Source organism: Lissotriton vulgaris, chromosome 10, assembly GCF_964263255.1.
Source record: "Lissotriton vulgaris chromosome 10, aLisVul1.2, whole genome shotgun sequence".
NCBI lineage: Eukaryota > Metazoa > Chordata > Amphibia > Caudata > Salamandridae > Lissotriton > Lissotriton vulgaris.
This window is the reverse complement of record NC_141698.1, coordinates 57,633,957-57,652,284: the sequence shown is the minus strand read 5'-3', so window position 1 is coordinate 57,652,284 and position 18,328 is coordinate 57,633,957. Positions and strand designations below refer to the sequence as shown.

General features: G+C 42.7%; 1 protein-coding gene across 2 annotated transcripts in view; it reads right to left on the bottom strand.

The window, feature by feature from the left end:
- Positions 1-18,328, bottom strand: part of UBFD1 (ubiquitin family domain containing 1) — a 62,724-nt gene that overhangs the window by 13,562 nt on the left and 30,834 nt on the right. For both annotated transcript variants that reach the window (XM_086940448.1, XM_086940447.1), the window contains exons 4-6: positions 11,466-11,531; positions 10,093-10,198; positions 4,072-4,154 (exon numbers count right to left, since the gene is read on the bottom strand). In XM_086940448.1, coding sequence (XP_086796574.1) covers positions 4,072-4,154; positions 10,093-10,198; positions 11,466-11,531 — 255 coding nt within the window. The remainder of the gene's footprint in view (positions 1-4,071; positions 4,155-10,092; positions 10,199-11,465; positions 11,532-18,328) is intronic.

The window sequence follows — 18,328 nt, the reverse complement described above, 5'->3', positions numbered from 1 at the left end:
CCTCTCCTTTTTGGATGCCAGGAAGCTCTTCAATGCCAGACAAATGGCTTCCAGCTTAAAAGATTGATAGGAGCCAGGCTTCCGTTGGAGACCAGAGTTCTATAAATTCCTCATCCCAGTAGTGATCCGTTCGTCACCTCTGGGTGGGGAAGTGAGAGGGGTCTGCTGGTGGACCAATTGCATTAGAGCAACAATCACCTACATTTTTGGTGGGGGGCCCACTGGAACTTCAGATTCCAACGCAGAGTTCCCTATGTGCAAATTGGTGTAGTTGACCAGAAAGATGCAGTAGGCTAGGAGGCCATAAGGTAACAATTGAATGGAGAACATAATTAACCTGCTTCATAATCTGGGTTCCTCAAATTTCTCAAAACTGCTTTTGTAAAACGTTTCAGTCTTTGCTGGGCTATTAATTATTCTTGCTTACATGTCTTGTCTACCAGAAAATTCTAGAACAGATTCCCTTTCGTCAACTAGTTTGTGTGGAGCATTTGCTATTTTTCCAAGGATGACAACCATCACATCATGGTGCAAAATATGCAAATGCTTTGTGAGCATGCATCCTTTGCAGTGGAAAACTTGGTTTCTTTTTTTCAAAGACTGAGAGCTGTGACCTAGAGCCACAATCCCCAGATTAGTGTGCAAATTTCTTCCCAGATGCAAACTACATGTATTTTTGTACCCTTCTACTCAGTGATAGAGAAGCAGATGGGATCACTGCTTTTTGGTTGGGCTATAGTTGGATCCAGAAGCTTCTTAGCATTTACCTCAAAATCTGAATAACTCATGGACTGGTTCGTATTGCTTTTAAAATTGCGTACACCAATAAAGAATTTGAACCCTTTGCTTTGACCCATCGTCTGCTTCTGGTCCCAGTTATACCCATCTAATCTACTTAAGGTCACTGAGGAACTTACAGTGCATGTAGATATAGTTATGTTGTTGAAACATACTTGCCAATATGGCACAGCTTCCTCATCCTGTGATCAGAATTGAAGAGATCTCCACAAATTGAATATTTCAAAATCAAAGTGAGTGTGTGTATATGTATTTATGTACATATCCAGAATCTGGTTCAGAGGCAATGCACTTTCATGATGGCTTTGTAGGAAATGCTTTAACAACAGTGCTAGTTCAAAGATGAGCAACAGCATTACACATTAGTTGTACAACAGTATGCCTAATCCTGAGGAGGCAAATTTTCAAAATAATAAACATAAGGGAAGCTCTTTCATGATACCTTTAGAAAAATATGTTCAGTGATCTAGCAGGGAAACCCTAGATAAGTAAAAATCACTTTGCCCCCTCACAGATTGTACCGGCTTTCATCCCCAAAGACAGAGGGTCCAGCATAGCATCATCATCACCAAAGAAAATGGAAGGATGAAGCCCTACTCCTAATACATCAATATGATCATCATATCCTACTAAATAAATCCTTTTTGAGTAGTTTAACTTTTAAGTTGTTCCCTTGGCACACATTCCCTTTGGTGTCAATCAGATTCAAATTTAACACTGCAATAATCACTTAATTTCTTTTTGCCAGAACAAGTATATTGCATTCTCCAGTGACTCAGGTTGCTCTCCCTGTAAAGGAGGGAAGTATGGGATTCAGGCAAAACTCACAGTGAGTGACAGTGTTTAAGGGTGTTGAAACAACTTCAATTTTTTTGTTCATTCATCATTAATTTGTACATGGAGACATTGATGTATTTTCAAATCCAACCACAAAGTTTCAACCAAACCGCAACTGTGTAAGATCTTCCACTTGAAGCTCAAATTGAATGCTGTTTCTGCACTAGTTCCTGCAAGGTCGGTGTACTATTTTAGAGCCCTCCACGCCTGTTTGTATGTATGAAACTCCAGATGAGTCTAAATACATTAAGAGGGGCAAAATGTCCAATCTATGGTACAGAACCTTGGTGTGTGTGTGTGCAAATAAATGGAAAATGTTACTTACCCTGTAAGCATCTGATTGTGGTATATAGTGTTGTAGATTCACATGCGGTGCATACTCCTGCTATCTAGGGTTGGGCTTGGACATATATAACTTGTTTTTGTTCAAAGAAGTATTTTGAATCACGAGGTATAAGGACTCTTCTCTTAGCTGGAAAGGTGTACGGGCATCAATTCCATTGTTAAGATTGCTTTTCTGCACAGAGGGTGAGGATACCAGAACATTCCAGTAACTACATATGTCCTTACACATCGAGAAGAGGAAATGGCCAAACAATGAAAGTTATGGGAAGGATCCATATGGACAAAGTTTACATTAAAAGCTCATCTGAGCAAACAGAACATTGTTTTTGGGTACAAAATGTATAATTAACTGTCCTGTATTCAGAGTTGTATATCTCTGGAGGTCCAACATCAACATCCAATGCAGACAATTCCTTTGCAGAAAGATCCAGGGTGCTGGGATAGTTTTGCCATCTCCACTCGCCTGCCGCCCCCTTCCCTCATTGAAATTTGAAAGACTGAGGTATTGGCAAGTATGCTCTTCGATAGCCTACCCCCCGCACCCCCCCCCCCCTTTTAGCCTTCTGACACGGACCAGATTCATTAAAATGTCAACTGTTATCATGAAATGGGGTTCAACCCATTTATTAGTCGTTATCATGTAGCAAAGGGCCAAGGCTATTCACAATTAAAAGCCTACCCTCCATTCAAAGACACTAAATTGCCTTTATGCTATGAGGCAGCGAGTGATTCCAGGAAGATCATAGGCTGTGAGCAGTTGGCACACCAGATGGTGTTATCTTGTGCTCGACACAGAATACTGAAGGACAGAGGAAGGATGGGGGTGGGAGGGGGAGGGATAACCTAGCCAACCTCATTTTCGTTTAGCTTTTTTATTAAGAGCCAGAGTCGAGGAGGCGCCTAGTATGACTGAAAGAGATCATGCTGGTCCTGGGAGCAATTAATTGCCAAAAATTAGCATGAACCAAAACTCCCAAGTATTTACACATATGGGCAATACATGCTACCTTTTATCCACATACTTGTGTACCACTCCAGTACTTTGTAACCTGTGTCCGACAGAACAATATCCATGTTCCTCCCCAGTACACCGAGTACTATATACCCTGGACTCCTGTCCCACTGTGCTTCCGGCACCTTGAACGCAGTGATCTGAAACACTGGTAGTCCATGTACCCAGTTATCAGTATCCCTGTGAAATGTACCTTTATAGTGATCCTCCAACCTGAGAACTGTACCCTGCCTTAAGAATCACTGTTGCATGCTAAAGACTTTCCTAAATGACCTAACAAGCCATGTCCCACTATGAAATCAACAGACTGCCTGTCCACTCAAAATCCCTGTCAGCTGACTTATGCTCACTCTCCATCATAGTAATTGTCCTGTTCAGACTACAAATTATTGTAAATTAAATCATTATGTTAGATCGGCTTTTTCATAGTGACACAGATAACTATGCCGTCCCCCTTTACTTCTCTCGTACCTCATTATGAAGATACACATACATTCCAATGTTCAAGATGCTCAATCATTTTCATGGCAAACTACCATAATATAAGTAAACATCTGCAACACCGGACACAATGGTAATGTGTAAAGTTTCAAACAAATGCCACCCGAACTAAAAATAGTTATTAAACATTTATTAGATCAAAGTTGCCTCAAGACACTTGAAGAACCTCTGAAGCGGATGTGTGACACAAAATATACTATTCTGAGGCAAAAATATAGCCAACAGTCTTTCAACTATGAATAACAAACTGAGCAGCTACTTACACGACCATCCAGAATGAGCTGTGAAGCCTCATCAAGGTAGGAAAGTGCTACACACATGCTACAATACAATACAATAGTTAAAGTCAGATGGTTTTTTTGCTGCCTTTTTGCTTACCTTATCTTACCAATGCTGTGTGTTGATGACATGCTGTAGATCAAAATGTATTCGGCAGGAATGTGTGAGATAATGTTTCTCACCACAGACAAATCAATGGAGAGGTACTGGCCTGTTGGAGCCACTGGTTTCCTATACTATGTGTACCTACACTAGCTGTGCGCATCATGCAAGCTCCTGTTTAATAACGAATTACTTACCATCATGTAATAATCTTCATGTCCTTCAATTACTTCTGTGATCACATTTTTAATAGACCCCATGGGTATTTTCTCTGTTCTTTCTGTATCAAACAAACAATTAAGAAGGCCGGATCAGTACACAGCACACATACAGGGGCACAGCAAGATACACACAGCAAAAGCTGAACTTCAGCACAGAATTCCAAGAGCAGCAGTAGGAGGGTAACATGTAGACAATATGTACTGGACTCTGCCCTTCATTTTGGCCGATACAAGGTGGGCAAAACAACATCAAGCAAAGCAAGCAACAAGCTCCTCACAAGATGCATCACAGCCTGTAAGCCATACATACATAGTTTCAGTCCGGTGTCACAGATGGGACTGTATCACAGATTAAGATCCCTAACATACTCAGCAAAAGCCAGCTAGCCTAAAACACCTCTAACCTAGCCAGCAAGCTGCTGAGTATCCCCGATTATAGTCATGTTATATCCTATCTTTCTTCATTGCTCATGCTGTTTCATGTATTTGCATCCTAGCACCTGGGTTGGTAGGTTATTGTGGAATGTTCTACTCCTGATCTTCAGTTGAAGACTGGAGCTTCTTGGATGTGCACTCTGATAGATCTTATGCTGTACTTGAGTTTCCTGATTAAACTTAATCCTTAAGTTTATCTCCTTCTCCTGTCATACTTTGGATACAACATAAATTGGCGACGAGGATGGGATAAGTCAGCATTATCTACGAACCTACGCCCAAAATTTCAATTTTAAACAGATCAACAAATAAGAAAGGGAGTTAGAGGATTATTAGCTAGGCTCGCCCTCCAAGAATTAAGTCAAACAAAAAAGGTCTCTGTTTCCAGATACCTAAGAGCCTTGCTAAAAAATTCAGCCAGCACACACTGGGGTTGACTGTGAGAATTATGTTTAATGTGTATAAAAAAGGAAAAATTGTTCCTTTTTTTAGGTGTCCCCTCACTCACCGGGGTTGCCCCACGGTGACATGCTTCATCATTGGGGCCATCCCAGTCCTCTACGGGCTGGGGCGTGCTACGACTTGCGAAGTTACGTAGGAGCACTTTTAAGGACTATGTGTGGTGCATGTGTATTTGTGGGGAGTGGACTATGTGATGTAGGTTAAAAATACCTGCCCAGTAGGTTTTCAATAAACTTTATTCTGACCTCTAGGTGGTAACATTAAAAACGGGGTGGGGAGATAGGCTGCCCTAAACTTAATGTGTCCAGATGTACCTATCAACTCCTAAGTCGACATGTTTCGTGCATACCCCAAGCACTTCTTCGGGACTACACAGGGACCAGCCCTGTGTTCGCCACTCCTTAGCTCTTTCAATGAGATTTTATAGAAATTGACTTTCAACTGCAGCAAACTCTACTAAGTGCATGCAATAATACCTACGTATTTTGTTCCAAAAAACACGTGGTTCTTTTCAAGAGACCTAACTGGGCCCCATGGAGTCGGAGGGGTATCGGTATCCTAGCAACTTTGTGCTCCGGATACCTCCTGCATTTAGGCACCTACTTGTGTCCATCCGGACCGGAGGGACACAAGTAGGTGCCTAAATGCAGGAGGTATCCGGAGCACAAAGTTGCTAGGATACCGATACCCCTCCGACTCCATGGGGCCCAGTTAGGTCTCTTGAAAAGAACCACGTGTTTTTTGGAACAAAATACGTAGGTATTATTGCATGCACTTAGTAGAGTTTGCTGCAGTTGAAAGTCAATTTCTATAAAATCTCATTGAAAGAGCTAAGGAGTGGCGAACACAGGGCTGGTCCCTGTGTAGTCCCGAAGAAGTGCTTGGGGTATGCACGAAACATGTCGACTTAGGAGTTGATAGGTACATCTGGACACATTAAGTTTAGGGCAGCCTATCTCCCCACCCCGTTTTTAATGTTACCACCTAGAGGTCAGAATAAAGTTTATTGAAAACCTACTGGGCAGGTATTTTTAACCTACATCACATAGTCCACTCCCCACAAATACACATGCACCACACATAGTCCTTAAAAGTGCTCCTACGTAACTTCGCAAGTCGTAGCACGCCCCAGCCCGTAGAGGACTGGGATGGCCCCAATGATGAAGCATGTCACCGTGGGGCAACCCCGGTGAGTGAGGGGACACCTAAAAAAAGGAACAATTTTTCCTTTTTTATACACATTAAACATAATTCTCACAGTCAACCCCAGTGTGTGCTGGCTGAATTTTTTAGCAAGGCTCTTAGGTATCTGGAAACAGAGACCTTTTTTGTTTAATTTTAAACAGATCTCATCAGACTTCAGATGCTCATCATTGATCTTTCAATTTTTTTACCTTCCTCCATGAGAGCTTCTTGGATGTGCACTCTGATAGATCTTATGCTGTACTTGAGTTTCCTGATTAAACTTAATCCTTAAGTGTATCTCCTTCTCCTGTCATACTTTGGATACAACAAGTCATTAAGCCAGGTACCACATTAACTGGTAAAGATTACCCCTTGGAATTAAGACCGTGAGATGCCTCCCCCCCAAAAGATATGATGGATGCATTGTGAATAGGTTTTGACAGTATGGAAGACAGGCTAAGAATGATACCACTCGAAGTTTTGCTACCACTCATGGTTGGATCACAACAACAACCGACTAAAAGCAGTCATGCATAGTTAGCCCTTCCGCTGTGGAACACACCATTCTCTGAGAACATCGGATACCCTGTCCCTGTCCCCCTCACATCACCCTCCTCTTAAATAGGCTGCTGGTAAAACACCAAAGGTAAAGATGGAATGTAGTTACGAGGCCTGCAATTATGGGGTAGGATACCACATCCTCTGCTTTCTATTGAGCAAAGACCTATTATGTCTAGCAGGGATCAGAAAATCAAGCATATTGCAGTATATGTCCCACTTATAGTTCGATCAGAAGACTATAAAAATACACAAACGTTCACAAATAGATAGCTAACTTACTAAGCTGTCTAAGAGATTAATGTGTTAATGTCCAGGTTATATATCCACACTCAACGTGTCACACAGTGTCATCTGTGGTTTCATAATCATCCTCGTGAGCCCACATCCTTTTATATTTTCTTTTCTGCCCGTTTGGCCAATACCTCAATTATTCAGTGCAGTCAGAGTCTCCGCACCCCTTTTGTTGTAGTAGGAGGATGCCCTTCAAACACTAATAATGTATTACGAGATGTCCAGCAACTGTTATCGGAACCTAAATTAGATAAATGTAACCCCCCACACCCGTATCCTGCACATCATTTCATATAACAAATATGAAAAATATGATTATACTGGGTAGTTTGAATTCTAAAACATCTGAGATTTTCTTTAAGGCTTCTTCCCATAACAATAGGAGAGGTGGACGAACATACAAGTCCAGTCACCCAGCAGCTTTTATTTACTGACTGGTCCGAAGCTATATGATCAACTTTCTTACACCACTCTATATTTGATACAGTGACAAGACCTTAATGACCTAGCTGGAATCGGAGTGCCATGCATAGTTTTGGTCACCTGTTCCCAAGAAGACAGCCTATGAAAGACCAGAGCATCGTTTTTCATATAGGACTTCTCCACCTTCTGAGATATTGCCAATATCCCAACATAACTAGTTGTAACTTTGAAATCCCTTTATTTGAAGCAATTATCATGGTTAAATAATGTATCTCCTAAAGTGGAATAATAACTTGTCTTGACATTAACAGTTCCCATTAGGGCATTAGTAACTGTGGTGTAGTAAAGCCTGGGGATCTCATTGTGGGGTACACGTCCAACAATATCATCATGTCACACAAAAACTCTCCAGCTGTCTTAAGTCGCAGTCCACATGATCATAAATCCAATAAATGCGAATTTCAGGGAGTGTAAAATATCCACATTTGGGCTTGCATTTTTGCTGATTTTGTACCAAGTTCAGTTATATCGTATGAACGACTTAAAATACTTTTTATTAAACCAACACTTAAGTAGGGTAAACTGAAATAATGAGTTTTCTCTTTTATAAAAGGAGCCAGCATTGCTTCATGGAAGAGATGTCCAATCGGAAACATAGTGCAACAATGTGCATGAATTAAGCCAAAGCTCAAAAGTAAAGCAAAATAAAAACAGTCAGGTGCGGCCCAGCCTTTAAGTTCATCCAGACAATTACTCCTCGCCTAATAGTTAAATTAATAAGAAGTCTTTGTATCTACCAAATTTGACAATTTTTACTTGGGGCCAATATGCCTCAAAAAAGAAATTCTGTGATGATAAAGATGTATAAAACTCACTGCTGCAGTACATTTCTTGTCTAACCTAGATCAAATTTAAATCCCAAAACCTTGGAAAACCACTCTATTGTTGATTATTATTTATGCCAATCATCTGCTTAATGTTCTGTCAGAGGCGTATTAAATTATCAATGTTTGCCAATACCAGTGTTTTGACCAATTTCTAATTAATGCTAGTTGTTTCTGCAGTATTTATTATCTAAAGATGAGGATCCATAACCAAGAAAATATTATGTGAAAAGGGGTGCTCCATGTTTTGGATCACTAGGATATTAAATAAGGGAAGCAGTCTATCACTGAAAAACATTGGAGAGTTTTGAGCCTCGTAGACAGCTCAAGTCCCCTATATTAATGGGGCTTAATCCCAACCTACCCATCACAGTCACAGTATAGGCTGCCTGCTCTTTATCAAAAATCGGTCAGCATCCAAATTAATAACCAAGATTTGGGAATCCGCCATGATGGAAAGATTATATATGTAATTACACTTGTTTTTTTCTCTATGAAAAATTGAACAATATGCTCCAGAACCAGGATTAACATTATAAAATTATAAATACATCCAATAATGTTATGTGTTTTACATTTGCTTTGTATACACTGTAGAAATTCTACCTATCGGTAATGGTACAGTTTTTCTATTGTGCTTTATATTTTTGGTATGAGTCCCATCAACAAACTCCTAGTCTCAGAAATGAGGTATCCGTGTTTAATAGCAAACTAGCCACGTGATACAGTCACAATATTTCTTTTCCCTTGAGTAGCTGGTCTTAGCCAGTAGGCTGAAATCTGTGTTGCAATGACAGTACATTATGGTAGACTTCCAAGCACACCACAGAGTGGACACGAGTGTCCATTTGAAATAAAATCTCTTTGCGCTTCTAACAGCAACCAAAAACGCTTACGTCATTTGCAAAATTTTCAGAATTCAAACTTGTGTGAGAGCAGCAAATGTTGGAACTGCTCCAGTGAACCCTGCACTGTCCTAACAACAGTGGTGTGGACACAGGCACAGCCACCACTTGTGCCTCTGGATGTCTCTGTGACTCATTGGAGCACCATGGCTCAACTTCTAATTAATTTAAGAAACTACCCAGTTATCCCTATAAATGGCCGAATTGTAAGAGGAATGAGAGTGCAGGACTGTTGAGCCACTGAGAAAAAGAATGTGCTCTACACAAACTGAAGTTCACAAGAATGTCAGAAAATCAAGGTTAATGCAGGCAAAGTACTTCGAAATAATTAGTGCATTAATATGAACAAACCAATACCTCATGGTTCTTTAAAGGTTCTCTATAGAAAAGAACTTCATTCGAAGAGGCAACTATGCAGTTTAAGATGTCAGAATATCCAAAGATGAGAATACTAATAGTTATCAAACTTTTTGGCTTAATGTTGACATTGAAGCAGGCTACAGATACAGCTGTAAAGGAATGCCTGGTATACGGAAGGACAAACATAAAAGACTGAGAATATTTAGTCTTTTGAATGATAAATACAATGTATTCGATTGGTTGAAGTTTAAGAGGAATAACATTTAGGGGCAATGCCTGAAGCATCACTTAGGTAAAGGCAAATGTCAGACCGATCTATGCCTGGGTCCCCGCGTTGCTAATAGTCTGCGGTATTGTTACACCATCCATAACACTACATTCCCAGACAACCATTTCCTTCACCATGCCTCACAGATAGGCACCCATGATCAGAAAGAAACATATATTTTAGAGTCCCATTTATCAACTGCTGCCATGCCCTGTTCATTCACCTTTTGTTCCGATCCAAAGCTGATCTTGTTCCAATTTAAAGGTGAGCCGGACTTTGCCACCTGACTTGTTGTACATGCCAGCTAAGGGTACTGTGGGCAAACGTTCCTAAACAAAAACACAATGAGTGATTACAGAGGAGGAAAGAAGTGATTACAGAGGAGAAAGCCACAAACTGTCATTTGGCCCAAACCACAGGACAACAGGCTCCCTTTGAAGAGAAAGGTGGAGGTGTAAGGAAAAAACGTAATTATCTTTTAATCTTAAGCAAAGTGAAATCAGGAAAAAGACAATGGAATATAACTATGAGCTTGCCTCCCTTCTCACATATAAAATGGTGTGATGTTTCTGCTGTTACATTATAAATACTCCATAACAAAGTTTGTTCTGTGACTCTGCAGATGCTGAACTGTGCATTCTCAATTTACTAGAATGAAAATGCTCTCTATGCCAACAAGGGACGATCTAATATCACCCCCTGCTATGCAGAACTGCTACGAAAGGAACTATAATCAAACGAATGTACGGTGGCATAGGGACTAGGTTTTCCTGTCACTTATTTTGTCTATATAACATACAGTCTTCAGCAAGGGGTAGTGACTTGCCACACTCACTGGGCTTGTGTGATACTTGTTTTCTCCACACCAGGACATGTATCAGTCAAAACAGAGGAAAAAAAAAAAAAAGGAGCGAGTTGGACTCCAGAAAAAGTGATGAAATAAGCGTATTTTAATATCTAGTTTTGGAAGACGGCAGTAAAATTATTTTTAAACAGAAAAAAAAACATTGCACATTCCATGCGGGATAATCTTTACATGACCAAAATATAGTGAGATTATTAAAATTGGCATTTCTGCTGTAACTTACGGGTTCCTTGTAACATTTCTATTTAAATCAGATCTGGTAGCAAAAGTACAACAGTGATGTCTTGTGGCACATAACTGCTCCTAAACCTGCACTGAACATATCGGAAGGGTACGGTGGTAGGAAGCACGTATAGTCTCTGGGACACTTGCATCCTGTATTATTAAGCTAGGTATACGGACCTAATTACATCATGTAAAACAAACCAACATGCCATTTATTGCTAAAGAGAAATAGAATAGAAGCATGAAGGCAGGGTGGAGAAGAAATTACATACAAATGGTGAGGTAGAATACTGTGATTTACAAGGAAGCAAGAACAGTGAAAGATTTGGGGAGTTAAGCATAGGAATGTGCAAGAAAGTTCCATCGCAGTGTAAAAAGAATCTATTAGCACTCTTAAGGAAATAACACAATCCAGGAGAGGCACACACAATGCAAGTTTGAATGCCACGTGCTTATTCTGTTACCCGCTACTTTGAACAGACCTCTTAAAGGCACAATTTACTCACCGGTGCACCTTTAATGGCTGGCATCACATCATCCGGTTTGCCTTTATCTAACACTTTTCTGTGTTGCTGTAAGATAACAAAACAAATAGCAATTTACAATATTCTTGCATTAAAGTTAGAACATTTCTTGTTAGAATTAGCTGGCTTTAAACAAACAGACTCAGGTCTTCCCTATTATCAGCTACCGCCTGGCAGATTTGCACTCAAATTGAAACAAGCATTTACAATGCAATGGTTTCGTCTTTGGGAAAGTTAGAGCTATTGGCATTGTAAATGATGTTTTTATTAATGTGTTGGTTTTGAAAGCAGATAAATAAATGGCATTGTCATTTACAATGCCAATAGCTTAATCTCTCGCAAATGCGAGACCTATTGCATTTCCACTCCTAGTTATGGGGGTACAACACAGCCCAAGTGATGCGGGGCGCCCGCGCGGGCCATTACTCTGCAGCTAGAACAGCTCAAAGGATGCACATGGCCTCATCTGCCCTCCTTGTTTATTAACGTGTTATTTGTCAAAGGTTTGTTTCTATGCTGGGGGCAGAGGTGAGAGAGGTAACTGCTGCCTGTGCTTATTTTATTGCCCCAGTGGCTCTCGGCTGTGCAGCAGGTCAGTACAGGCTGCGGCCAGCGCCTGAGCTGGTAACATAGCGCTACATTTAGATTGTGAGCTGCGAAAGTGAAACATTATGCAAATTTCCTAATGAACGGCTGATTTTCCCGTTTTGAAAAAAAAAAAAAAAACAGTATTGCACTTTAGAGTGACAGTCTACCATATAAATAGTGATATGCAAACTGAAATACATAGATTTGTGGCGGCCTTGCTTAGTTCCCGGAACTGTTTTTTAGACCCTTGTGTGCTTTAAGAGTACCCAGGTTTTCTGCTTTAAAAGGGTTTGTTCACGTGTGTTTGGATGTACACATTGTTTGAACCAGTTACGGCATTATGAAACGGTGTGCTTTGTTTTTCTCTTGCAGTGCGGGTTATTTAAACGAGAATACCGCTGCACTTCCATTGATTGAATTCGTAGCATGCCTCGAATGACCCATTTTCGTCTTTCCGGGTTTTATCGTAGAGCGCCACCATGTCATCAGGCTTTCTGTCAGGCCGCAAGCAAGCTTTCTAGAGAATGATGGACGGGTGGGAGATCCGACTAGGATGTGGGCAGAGGGGGTGTTGTTTCGGACCCGCCTGACCGTGGGATGAAAGAAATAGAAACGAGAGTGGACAGCGGGAGGGGGGGACGGGCTCACGGACAGCGGGAGGGGGGACGGGCTCACGGACAGCAGGAGGGGGGGGGGACGGCACACAGACAGCGGGAGGGGGACGGGCACACGGACAGCGGGAGGGGGGGCGGGAACATGAGTAAAATATGCCGCTTACCTGCTAGCAACTCAATCGCGCAGCCCACCCCTGCAAGGCGCACGTTGGAAATGAAACCAACATGCCGATACAAAAAAAAAAAAACCAACATCCGCCCACCGCCGGAATGACGTCACAAAGGGGCTGGATGAGAAAAAAATCTCAGGAGCGCCCACGAGTCGCCTCACAGAATGACGGGCGCCTCGGTCTTCCAATGGCTAGCCTCCATTTATGGAGCTAGCCAATGGAAGACTGAGGCGGGACAAAGCCCACATACTGCAAAACAAAGGATTTCGCCTGCGCGAAAAGCTGCTTGCGCAGCTTTCGACAGGCGAAACCTAAAAAGTAGTTTTCAGGCCGCCATATTTCCACAACAGATTAGTGCCCACTGGAATATGAGACCTTTGCATTAATGCTTTTTACCACTCCCTTCAGAAAACCACTTTCTTCTTCGACCAGGACAAAAGCTGCAAGATTAGTTCAGTTTATTTCTATCAGAAAAAAAGGCTTTCTGTGGTCCTAGAACATCATTTAATTTTGGAGCAAACGCAAATTACTTTCACTAACCAACACAATATATCATAACCTCCTCAAACTACTTCCTTACTTACTTATGACTATTTGCATCCACAATCAGTTATGGTGCATGAATTGTGCAAATTGGGTACAAGATCAGGGCAGGGTCTTTAACCCCTTGGACGCTGATGACGGAACCGCTCCGTCATCAGCTGCGGGTGCACTGTGCTGATGAAGGAGCGGTTCCGTCATGGCCCGCTCGGAACGCCTGCGCTGCGCGAATTCCGCGCCTGCGCTGAGCGTTCTACTGAGCGGGACGGGCCATGACGGAACAGCTCCGTCATGAGCACAGCTCAACCGAGGCTGGTGACGGAGCGGTTCCGTCACCAGCATGCGGCCACCCGCCCCCTTAACACTGCGGCGGAATAGCCGCCGCAGTGAAGGGGTTAAGCTTCGAGTACTTAAATATTTCATATAATCATTCTCCATTTCACGGAGTTTCATTTTCTAACCTGATAAATACAGTAATATATAACATCTAAGCTTAGAGCTTTACTATTCAAGAAATTAAAGAAAACAGAAGTTGCTCTGTCGCAAGATATATTTAAAAAGAAAGGCCATCAGGCTGTTGCTGGATGGGCAAAGAAGGTAATTCTAGTAGACAAGGAGTGTGTTTTGGAGATGTGTTGTTCGGTTCACAGGGGACATGTGAGCCCAGGAAAGAGAGGAACATGTCAATTAGGAGGTTGGCGGCGGAACCTGAATGATGGTAGGAGGCCTTAAGAAGGAATGGCCTGGTTTAGTGGATATGGTGAAAGTGAGGTGCTGCCACAAGGTAGAAGGTTTTTCAAGAAGATAGGTAGGAAACCAGAAAGGAGGAATTAGGTCATAAGCAGGAAGAGAGTCTCAAGCTTGGTGGAAAAGACAGTTTAGAGTAAAAATAGGGGGCCCAAGGATGAGTCAAGTTGACTCGTGCGGTTGTTCCTCTGTCCCACTCGCCCCTCCCAGTGAGTGGCACACAGCCCGGACCAGTTCCCGGCCGGTGAGGAGGCTGTGTGCACTGTGGGAGCACAAGGTGGATACCGGGACTGGTGTGGTGCAGCCCGTGGCGGGCCTAATAAAAGCGCTACAGCCTGGGGAGCAGGAGGACACAGTACGAATGCTGCAGCCTGGGGAGCCACCCTCAAGGCTTGGGGCTTCCGTGTCGTCCATGTGGCTGCACCAGAGATCCTACCCATCTGGAGACTTGTCGGCGTGTGGAGGACAGCTTACGAGGTAGGCTTGGTCGGCGTGATCGCCCAGCCTCATTCCCTCACCCTCAGTGACTGTTGGCCTCCCTGTGCAAGGTGCCTGAGGAGTGCTGGAGTACTGGCTGTGACCCGATTTTGTGGAGCGTGGCGGGGGCCTGGGAACTTCCTGCTGTGACTTGGGTGTCCCTGGTGTGTTACAGAGGCTCAACTGGTGGACTGAGCGGACGGGGGTTGGGTGGGAGGGGCGAAACTGTGATTGGTAGGAGAGATCGTTCAGTGATGCCCTGATTCTCACCCCCCTCCACCCCTTCCCCCGGGGCACGCATAAACAGACATTGGGGTCGCTGGTGAAGGCTCCCAGTCTGCCAGCTGCACCCTGGAGATACAGTCCCCGATGCCTTGTGCGTGAGTGCCACTGTGGCCCTTGGTGCACTTGATCCCATGTGTTGCCTCTCTTATATTGGACGTGGCAGCTTTGTTCCTCATATCACTGCGACAGGGTTTGGGGGTTGAGGTGGCGCACAAGTAGATCCTACTGTGTCTGGGTCGAACGGGGAACATGCTGAGCGCCTGGCCCATTCACTGGTGTAGGGTGCATGTGGGGTTCCCCATGGAGATAAATAAGCAGCCGGCTGCCCGAGCGGAATACTATGGAGCAGTACACCACCGCGACCCCCTTCCCACAGCAGCAGATAGGTCAGGCTGGTCAGAGGGAGGATCCTGGTCAGGGTAGATTGGCTGAAGAGTTGTCCCGTGCGGAGGTGCTTGCAGCCATACAGCAGTCCAGAGTGGCTCTTAAGGGGAAATAGAGAAAGTGGAGCTAGAAGTTAATCTCCTCAGTGCTGACCTTAGGAAAGTGTCGGACATGGTTTGAGTGGCAGAGGGCGCCATTGCTGAGTTTCAGTCCGAAGTGGCCACACTGAAGATGAATATAGCGGTGGTCACCTCCAAACCTGGGATTCTAGAGGCGTGGATCGAGGCAACTATCACAAATTTCACATAGGGATGTCATTGGTCAATTTAACCCATAAAGACATCCACTTTCACCTCTTTTAATCTTGCCCGACTTTCCCCATCATTAAAAATGATTTAGGTTAAGTAAAGGCAATCTTAATATCCACAGTGTTACTGTTCACTCACTCTTCACTTTTCAGTCAAAAACCTGCTCTGCTGTAATCAGGCGTCGTAGCACACCCAAGAGGCACTCGGCCCCTCGGGTGGGAACCCTATGATGAAGCATGCCAACAACTAGGTTGGTGAGTGAGCGTTCTTCTAAAAAACACATGCGACTCATTTTGCCTACTGCAAGACATTAATTCGGAATCACACTTTCGCTGTTTATCTACATTTGCAACAAGGATCACTAGGTTCCTAGGTTGCTTCATTCTATCTACCTCCTGTACCAGCTACTAAGCCCCAATTACACTTTCCTTCCACTCTTCAAACTGTCTGAAGCAAAAGGCCAGAGTATGAATGTGCCATGCAAAAGGTGTGCAATGCAGGACATGACAAATACGATTTCCAGTATGCTGTTTTTACCTTACAGGACGTTACTTCGCATGACGTTACCACGCAAGTAAGTAGCACAAAGGCCCCTTTTTGTTGGTACTTTACTATGGAGGTGGGTATATTTTTTATGACAAATATGAAATTATTTTTATGGGGAGGGGATAGTAGAGGAAAACTGAAGGTATTGTGTTTTTGGGAAGTTAGGGGAGGTAAAGAGAAGTAAGGGATTTTTTGTGTTTGGGAGTAAAGGTAAACGGAAGTAGGGTTTTTTAAAGAATCAGGGGCAGGTAGAAGTAAAGAAAGGTAAGGATTTTTTTTTTCTTTAGAACTCAGGGGCATGTAGAGATGAGAGTTTTTTTAGGGTGCAGAGGAACGTAAAGGGTTCATAGGGTTCCAGGGCAGGTTTCTAGGGTTCAGGTAAAGGGAGGTAAGGTTTTTTTTTAGGGTTCTGGAGCGAGCAGAGGTACATGTCGGTTTGAGGCATATATATGAATATCAGAGATTACAACAACTTTGTGGGGTAAAGGCATGCGTTGTGATGCCCTGTGTGGTATTGGGCGTTCTAAAGGTCAATGCGTTGTAATGCCCGCAGGGAGAAGGTATGCAGGGTAAGGACCAACATAGTAAAGTCTGATATTCAGGATTACCACATTGCTTGCTATTGTTTCTTTCCATTTTAACATATATATCCCTTAGCAGCACTACATAGAAACATTGTCTGGAGGTGAAAAGCCACCTTAATATCTGCAAGTGCCCTGTTGAGCTGTCCATCAGCAGTGCTACACCAACGCAAGTACATCTACTCAGTGACAGCCTGGATTGAAGGACTGCACATACCTGCTATGATTGTGGTAACAACAGAGAGACAATGTGAAAGGGACACGATTCTTGGGAGACTGGTCTGACAAATACAATAAAGGAAACAAGCATTGGCAAAGACAATAGACTAGGCCTTTCACAAGGCTGCAGTGTCACGTGTCATTACTAGAGGTCTCAAGTTGGATTCAACAGCTTCAAATGTCTTTCACAAAGCTGAGGGAGTGTGGCTTCAACATGCACATTTACATATACACTTTGGCTGCCCTAATAAACGGTGCTAGGATAAGTAAATATGTCTAAGATGGATTTTAACGATGTTTAATATTACAACTTTCAATAAATGTCATTATTTCTATGGGACATACTTGATGACAAACTAATAAACAGTGGTACTAGCAGTCATTGGGAAGATCAAGTGCCTTAACCATTATCCTTAGCAAACTGGGTTTTGACAGGTACTAAGCATGTGTCACTAAACTGCAGTTGGTTATAATAAAGTTGGCCTATGACTGAATTGTGCTGATCTATTGTCTTATGAGGTGTATTCTGATATGAAGAAGTGAAACGTCAATATCAGTTGAGCAAACCAATAAAAAAATGCGACTTTTAGTCAAATCTATCAATGTATTTTTACTATCAGCAATACCTGCAATATCTCAAGTTGTTACTAGGCACTCCTCATGTCCAATTGCTAAAGCCTGAAAACTCTTTCACAAAGTTACAGTACTCAAGTGGTTTCTAGGTGTCCCTCTAAAGTAAGATCCAACTGCATGAATTCTCGAACAAGCCACAGTACGTCAAGATATTACTAGAGGTTGCTGTCAAGTCAGATGCAAGTGCTTCTAATAAACTAAATAAAGCTAAAGGGCACAACTTCAGCATAAACATGTACAAACACACTTGCCACTCTACTACATTGTATTGGTCTTCTATAGGCCAAGTATGCCAAAGCTGGGTTATGATGAGCAGTCAATATTGCAACTTCCATAAATGTTTTGATTACTGTGCAACACTTGTGATGACATCCTAGTATACACACAAAGTTGCAGTCCCTATTTAAATCAAGTGCCTTCAACCGTATTTTCAGCAAACCATTTTTTGAGTGGCACTTTACTTGTGTGCCAACAAGTGCATTGATAGATTATAAATATATATTCCACTATAGATATTTCTTGAGGATGCTAGGAAATTCGCAAACCTGAACCTGCAGTACATCAAATCGTTACTGGTGTTCTCTCTAGCGTCAGATGCCAAACCCTTGAAATTCATCCAATGAGCTTAAGTACCTCAGGAGTTCACTAGGTGTCCCTACACAATAAGATGCAAGTGTTTCAACTGACCGTCACAAAGCTGAGGGTAGTGCCAGGGATCGAAAAATGTACTCGCCCACTCACTATTGCGAGATG